The 8,474-nt window shown below is 36.8% G+C and overlaps 1 protein-coding gene across 1 annotated transcript in view; it reads left to right on the forward strand.

Moving 5' to 3' along the window:
* SLC27A6 (solute carrier family 27 member 6) overlaps positions 1–8,474 on the forward strand; it is a 152,828-nt gene that overhangs the window by 110,775 nt on the left and 33,579 nt on the right. The window contains exons 6-7 of the mRNA XM_007947459.1: positions 2,108–2,198; positions 5,830–6,025. Of these exons, the coding sequence (XP_007945650.1) occupies positions 2,108–2,198; positions 5,830–6,025 (287 nt within the window). The remainder of the gene's footprint in view (positions 1–2,107; positions 2,199–5,829; positions 6,026–8,474) is intronic.

The raw sequence follows: 8,474 nt of genomic DNA on the forward strand, positions 1-8,474 counted from the left end.
TTCATCTCACCTATTTTGGTCATGTTGTAAGAAGGGACCATTCCCTGGAGAAGGATGTCATGCTTGGTAGGGTGGAGGGTCGACGAAAGAGGGGAGGCCTTCAACGAGATGGATTGATACGGTGGCTGCGATGATGGGCTCGAGTATAGCAGGGATAGTGGAGCTGGCGCGGGATCGGGCAGTGTTTCATTCTGCTGTGCATGGGGTCGCTATGAGTCGGAAACGACTCGACTGCACTTAACAACAACAACAACAACAACAACATAGACAATTTTAGGGAACAAGATAGATAGGCTGAAGGAATCGCACAAACACAATAAACTATACAAGCAAATAAGTTTCTCCAGTTTCTAACCATGAAATCTACTATATCTGGTAATGTTGTTGTTATTGTTATGTGCTGTCGAGTTGGACCCAACTCATAGCGACCCCTCCTTAGGTTTCTGAGGCAGTATCACTACAATAGTGGATTTCGCAACAGTCCTTCCGAGGAGTGGCTGGTGGGTTTGAACCACCAGCCTTCTGGTTAGCAATCATGTGCCTTAGGCACTATGCTACCAGAACACTGAATGGAGATGATGTGGAAAGAATTTCACCCACAAACGTGGCTTCAAATGAATTGAAAAGAAGTAACATTAGAGCTGATACCACCAATTGCTGGGCAAATTTTCCAGAAAAGAAGGCATTTTAAAAAAGAAGATAAAAGAATGGGTAATGAACAGGGCTTTGTTCTTGTTTGGCCAAGATGGTAAGTGCAGGTCTAGTACTTCTAGAATGTCTTTCTACCAGTTATTGGGCAAGTGACCAATATCCTGTCATTCTAATTACGGACAAATAGTAATTAGATACAAGATTGCATATTAATAAATCATCCATATGTCCAGAATAACAATGTATTCTGTTTTGCTGTCTCTTTCATTGCCCTCATCTTAAAATAAGATAATAATAATTCTTAACACATAGAGTTTTTGATGATTAAATAGTGTTTTTATGCTCCTACTACAGTGTTTGGCATACAGAAAGTGCTCGATCAATATTAGTTGCTTTCATTCATAGTTTAATTCAAATAGTGAATTGTATATATAGTTACACCCTGATTATACTGAGATTAAATCCAGAAATGTACATGTCTAATATACCTCTCTCTCTCTCTCTGTCTTGCTTTCTTTCTTTATTCTGACTATCCTTTTTTATTTATTCTATTTGTCCTTTTTTTTCTCACCATTTTTCTCAATTCATTTTATTGCTTGCATGTCAGTTTACTACTTTCTAATTAACATTAGTATGATTGTATATTTAATTAATCTGTAAAAATCTCAGTTTTCTTATACATAAAATGAGGGGGTTGTCCTGAGTGAATCTGTAGTTCTCTTCAAGGATCAGAATTCAGTGGATCTATGAATCTGAATGACATTATAGGCACAGGGAAGTTGGCCATATTAGTAGACAAGGGGAGATGGGGCTTGATTCCCTATGATGAGGATGATCCAATAAATTTGCCATCTCCTCTCCAACAGTGTACAGAAATATTAAATGTTAACTTCAGGGCATTAAGGTGAAAGGACCAGATGAAAAAGTTAAGGGTCAAAGTAGGTGTCAAAGTAACAAATATTTTTTAGACATCTGGTCATTTTTCTAGGGACTGTGAGGAAAGAATAAACAACAAAGTCCTTGCATTCACATAGTTTACAATTTAGTTCTATTAAAACTTTCCACTTCAGAAGATGTTTTGATTACTGTCAAAAAGAAATAGCATGAAAGTGATCTAGTAGCCTATAGCTACTAGAGTACACAGTTGAATACATGAATTACTTCTGTGCTTTGGTATCACTCATTCATCATTAAAATTATTAGTGTTTTGCTAAGGTAAAGTACAACATAAAATAAATGAAAATCATGTTGGTAAATGAGTACTGTTTACTAATACCTACAGTTTTTATTTTCATATATTTATTTAATTTTTCATCAGTAAAAGTTACTTGCTTTATTAAATCCACATTGTAATTATTTATTTTAATTGATAGAACAAAATCTACTATCAATAGATGTCATTGTAGAAATAAATAACTAAATATTAATTTTTGTTTATTTTATTTTGTTTTTGCAGCTTTTTTTTGCTTTTGATTTGATAAAATATAATTTGCAGAAAGATGAACCCATTAGAAATGAAAAGGGCTGGTGCAGTAGTGTGAAAAAAGGTAAGATTCTTGCATCTGAAGATATTCCCTTAAGCAAAGTTTCTGAATACTTACTTACTTCCGAATCTAGAAAAAAGGATGGTTATTTCTACTGCATAATTTGACTTATTTGTAATTTCAGTGCAAGTGGAATTCTGTAATTATTAGATTTTAAGAGCCACAAGTGGGTCACTCACATGGTAAATTATTAAAATTGAAAGTGATTACTATTTGAATCATATTTTCCTTAATACCCCACTTTTAGTTTTATAATAGCATATATCTAATGTCTGGTATTAGCAAAAGATAATGTAAAATATTAATGACAATTCATCATTCTAGTTAACGTTCCAGGTATAGGGGAAAGTCAGGCAGACTTATGTTTAAATCTGGACTCTGACACTTATAAATTGTGCATGTTTGAGCAGATTGCTCAATGCTTGTGTGTCTTCTTTTCTTCATATGTATAATAAAGATAACAATATTTATTTCATGAGGTTATTGTTGACAATTTAAGTGAGATAACATATGCAAAGCATTGTGGGAAGGCCTGTGTGGTAATTAAGTTTGTGTGTCAACTTGGTTGGGCCTGGTTGAATGGCTAGGCAGCTGGATGTAGTATTCCCCATGAAGAGACTGGTAATCAACTCCATGGTGGAATCTACTCTGAGCAGCTGAGTAACTGCCATAGGGATGTGGTCTGCTTCCTGTATATAAAGAGAAGGCTTGGGGAGTGGTCTCTAGCTTATGGCATGTTTGAACCTGCATGTAGCTGTGTTGTTTTTCAGCAGCCTGCTATGTTCTGCCGAATTTGGGACTTTCAATGGACTTGAATTAATGGCCTGCCATGTGGTTTGGTAACACTGGGATTGTGTCATTTTATTTGTTGACCTTGGGTTTGTCAGCCTCAGCAGCCAATAGCTGCTTGAGTGAAGAGATGCCTCTAGCTTCAGTGGGCTGGGAACAAGAGGCAGAGCTGAAGCCCAAAGTGGAGGGGCTTTCACCCAATCCCTGGAGCCTGGCACCTTGAACTTGCACTTAAAGCCTCCAAATTGTAAGAGAATAAACTCCTATTTGTTAAGGACATTAAATTCATGGTATATTCTTGTCAGAGTGGCACTAGGTAACCAAAACAGCCTGGAACATGGGCTATTCTCTCTCTACTTCTCTTCTCACTTCCCTTGCCCCACCAAGGGAAAGTTTCTTATAATTTTAGGTTAGAAATATTAATGAAAGTACACCAATTAACTTTCTTCTGCATATGATCAAGCTAGAAAATAAAATACAGAGATCTACACCAGGAATTATTTGAAGACTCAGGTTAAGATAAAAGTTACTTTTTTCTGCTTCACAAGATGTTTAACCTATATTTCAAAGATGATTTTTAAAATCTTTTAGAAAAATGTGGTTATAAGATTTCCAAGCAATTGTTAGTTTCTAGTAGCTAAAATATTAAAAAAAAAATTATATAAGCCTTACATATTAAAAAATCTCCCAATTGTTTGAATTTCAAGTTTACAGACGTTTGTCAAATATGAAGCACTAAGACAACTCTATGGACAATGTTCAAGTGAACAGAAATTTCTGAAGAGAATGCAAATAAATTTCTTTAAACACTTTTCTATGGTGTTTTATTTATTATAGCTCTAATAACATCTGATGCTGGAGGCCAAATCCCAGAATTATGTTTATGTAACCTCACAGTTTCTTAAAAAACTCGTTGATCCCAAACATCCACTTTGCTATTTGGAATTCACATTATGAACTACCAAGTATTTTTTTTCCATTAAAGTGTTGTATCTTTACAATATACACGATGCCCAGATAGGGCAGATATGAATACACAATAACCTAATTAAGCATTTGCAATAATTAATTTGTCAGAGTAGCAGTTATCCTCTTTGTACTGAAGAAGGAAAAAAAAAAGAGAACATGAATTTTAAAGAAGATACAAGAGGCTTGAAAATTTTTAAATGTAGGGAATGTAGACCAACAGAAAATGCTATGGAGATCAGTCTTTGGAGTCAGATGGACCCGGTAAAACTCCAACTCTGATACTTGGTAGCTATATGATATTGGCAAATAATTTTTCTGCCTCAGTTTTGTCACCTGTAAGATGAAGACAATATCAGGGCCTACCTTAAAGGTTTGTCATGAGGATTAGACTGAATATATGTAAAGCTTTCAGAACAATGCCTGGTACCTAGGATGTGCTCAGTAAGTATAACCATGGTAATGATGATGATTATGTTAATGATGGTGACAGTGATGTGAACAAGGTTAGGGGACTCGAATGTAGCAGATGGGCTTATTTTGACCAGAGGCATATATGCTCTTGGAAGCCAGAATGCCAGGAGGAGTGGGAGCAATGAAAATGGAATAAAGTGTTAAAAATGAATAAATTGTTTTATGGCTTGCTAGATTCCAATGCTATCTAAACCACCATGTGGCTATTGTGTCTCTTTACAACAAGCAAAACAAGTTAACAAGGACTTTGTTATTTTCTGGGGCAATGATTTCTGCAAAGCAGCTTTTTACCTTACAGATTAAAGGGGAAAATCTGTATTAATTTGGATATGTTTGATTAGAAAATTATTTCAGAAGGTATGTCTACATCTAAGTAAAATTAGTAAGTTTCAGGGCATAGGAGAATTTTTTTCAAAGTCTCATCTCTTTCTAGTTGAGAATTCCTGGGATAATATCCCTCAAGAATAAAACATTTTCTTACATTTTAACATTTTAATTGGATCAGAGATAGCATTATACAGAAATCTTGTTACAAAATCATAGAGATTTGAATTTGAATTCTAAAGCCATTCCTTTCTATCTGTTTAGTTTTGGCAACTTAGTTGACCCTAGTTTCCTCCCTGTGAGATAAGAATTACAAGTGTCAAAGGTTTTCTGTAAAGAATACAATATGACAGTTGCAAAGGGTCATCATTCTTGACACATAGTAAGTGCCCAATGAGTATGGCAACTCCCATCACTTTAGTAAAATTACTATTATTATAGTGATGTTGTTGTTGTTGTTATGTGCTGTCAAGTCGGACCCGACTCACAGCGACCCCTCCTTGGGTTTCCAAGGCAGTATCACTACAGAAGTAGATTGTCCCATCTTCCTTCTGAGGAGTGGCTGGTGGATTTGAACTGCTAGCCTTCTGGTTAGCAGTCAAGTGCTTTAGGCACTACGCTACCAGAGTTCCTGCAATCATCCATATCAATTACCAAATTATCCATTATCATTAACAGATACACAATGCTTCCTAAACCCTGCAAACATTATGCTGAGTGAAGTCAGTCACCAGAGAATAAATATTGTATGATCCCTCTTATACAACACTTACAGAATAGGCAAATGTATAGGGACCAATGTTTGTTCATGTCTACTTTTAACTCAGTTCCTAAAAGAGACAAATAAAAGTTTTTAAGTTCTTTCAGAAAGTGCCAACAGTTCAACTTGCCTACAAACTACAATGGAAACTCCCTGGCCAAAATTCAGGAATCTCTCTACCCTACATATCTACTTTTATTTCCTTTTGTACACTTGGAGCAACAGTGGTTTTGTTGGCCAGATATAATTTACTTACATGCTTGTGTAGTGTACCAGTCTTAATCAGATGGCTGAACATATGCCCTTCTCTGTCTCTTGCAGGAGAACCTGGACTTCTAATTGCTCGAGTGAGTGCAAAGAACCCCTTCTTTGGTTATGCTGGGCATAAGAAGTTCACAGAAAAGAAATTGCTTTATGATGTTTTTAAGAAGGGAGATATTTACTTTAACACAGGTGACTTAATGGTGCAAGATCAGAATTTCCTTTACTTTTGGGACCGTATTGGAGACACTTTCAGGTATGAAATACAAGTGCATTGCTTATTCTGTGATTGATAACCAGTCTGAGTAAGGCTGTATGGAAATGTTCTAGACCTCATGCCCATTAACCTTCAAGAAGCAGACAAAGTCAATTTAGCTGTACATCCTCTACCCTGTTTAAAAACTCATTGGTCATCTGTTTCCAGATTAAACCATAAATTAAATTTTTATAATAATTTCAAGGAATTATTTTGCTCTAAATCAGTGAGCTACTTTTATAGAATATAAGACAGGTTAGGAGATATAAAGTGCTAAATGGGAAGATTAAAGAAAAAACCCAATTTGGTCAAATATGCTCTAATTCTTGACCTAATGGCAAAAAAAAAAAAAGAAAACAGAAATAGCAAATTTTCTTTTTCCTTTTTACAATCCAGTAAGATTACTTTATGTGTACTAATTATTTTGTTTGGCTAATAAAGGGCTATAGATCAGTGAAGGGCATATAGTAGAATTCAACAAATATTTCAGTGAATGACCAAGAAGCTAGACTATATGAAGAACTGGGTCTCAGGATTGGAGGATGTTTTGGTTACCTAGTGCCACTCTAACAGGATATACCACAAATGGGATGGCTTGAAAAAACAGGAGTTTATTCTCTTACAGTTTTGGAGGCTAGAAGTCCAAGTTCAGAGTGCCAGGCTCTAGGGGCTGGATGAAAGCCCCTTGACCTCAGGCTTCAGCTATGCCTCCTGCTCCCGGCCCACTGAAGCTGGAGGCATCTCTTCATTCAGGCAGCTGCTGGATGCTGAGGCTGACAAACCCTAGGTCAACAAGTAAAAATGCACAGTCCCAACATTAACAAACCACATGGCAGGCCATTAATTCAAGTCCATTATGAGCCTGAAGATTGGCAGACAACATGACTACAAGCAGGGTTCAAGTATGCCAAAAGCTGGAGACCTTTCCTAAAGCTTCTCCTTATATTCTGGGAATAGACCATGCCTCTAAGGCTGCTCCAGTAGATTTCACCATGGAGTTGATTACCAGTCTCTTCATGGGGAATACTTCATCCAGCTGCCAGCCATTCAAAACTAGGTGCAGCCAAGTTGACACATAACCTTAATGATCACAGAGGAAAACTCATTTAATGACTTGAGACATGCAAATAACACAACCTTGCTTGCTGAAAGTGAACATGACTTGAAGCACATACTGATGAAGATCAAAGACTATAGCCATCAGTATGGGCTACAATTCAACAAAAAGAAAACAAAAGTCCTCATAACTGGAAAATAAGCAACATCTTGATAAGTGGAGAAAAGATTGATCTTGTCAAGGATTTAATATTATTTGGATCCATAATCAATACCCATGGAAGCAACAGTCAAGAAATCAGACAACATACTGCATTAGGCTCATTGGCTTGCAGAAGGACTCTTTAAATTTTTAAAGAACAAAGATGGCACTCCTCTTTAAATGGTTGAAGAACAAAGATGTCACTTTGAGGACAAAGGTGCAGGGGACCCAAGCCATTGTCTTTTCAGTAGCCTCATATTCATAACCAGAAGGATGGTAGTTCAAACCCACCAACCACTCCTTGGAAGGAAAGTTGGGTAATCAACTTCTGTAGTGATACTGTCTTGGAAACCCAAGGAGGGGTCACTATGAGTCAGGTCGGACTCCACAGCACATAACAACAATAAGAACAACATTCATGTGAAAGCTGGACAATGAATAAAGAAAATGACAGAAGAATTGGTGCATTTGAATCATGGTGTTGGTGAAGAATATTGAATATAGCATGGACTGCCAGAAGAACAAACACATTTATCTTGGAAGTACAGCCAGAATTCTCCCTAGAAGCAAGAATGGCCAGACTTCGTCTCTCATACTTTGGTCATGTTATCAGATAGGACTACTCCCTGGAGAAGGATATCATACTTAGTAAAGTAGAGGGTCAGAGGAAAAGTAGAAGACCCTCGATGGGATGGGTTGACACAGTGGCTCAACAATGGACTCAAGTATGGCACCTGTTGTCTGGATGGCACAGGCCTGGACACTGTTTCATTCTGTGGCCATAGGGTCGCTATGAGTCAAAACTCAATCAACGGCACCTAACAACCACCTCCTTGCCTTCCTGAGCCATGTTATAGGCTCATATTATGCAAAATTATTCTAATTAAAGTAAAATATTCATTCTTATGCACTAAAGCAGCTATGATATCCCTTGTTCCACATCCTCTTCTGAATCCAGCTTGTACCTCTGCAAGTTCTCTGTCAGTATACTGCTGTAACCATTTTTTAATTATCTTCAGCAAGATCTTACTTGTGTGCAATATTAATGATATTGTTTGATAATTTCCACATTCTGTGGGATCACCTTTCTTTGAAATGGGTACAAATATGGATCTCTTCCAGTCAGTTGGCCAGGTAGCTGTCTTCCAAATTTCTTGGCATAACCAAATGAGTGCCTCCAATGGGGCATCT

The sequence above is a fragment of the Orycteropus afer genome, unplaced genomic scaffold (genome assembly GCF_000298275.1).
Source record: "Orycteropus afer afer isolate SDZICR_OR568_19922 unplaced genomic scaffold, OryAfe1.0 scaffold00185, whole genome shotgun sequence".
Classification (NCBI taxonomy): domain Eukaryota; kingdom Metazoa; phylum Chordata; class Mammalia; order Tubulidentata; family Orycteropodidae; genus Orycteropus; species Orycteropus afer.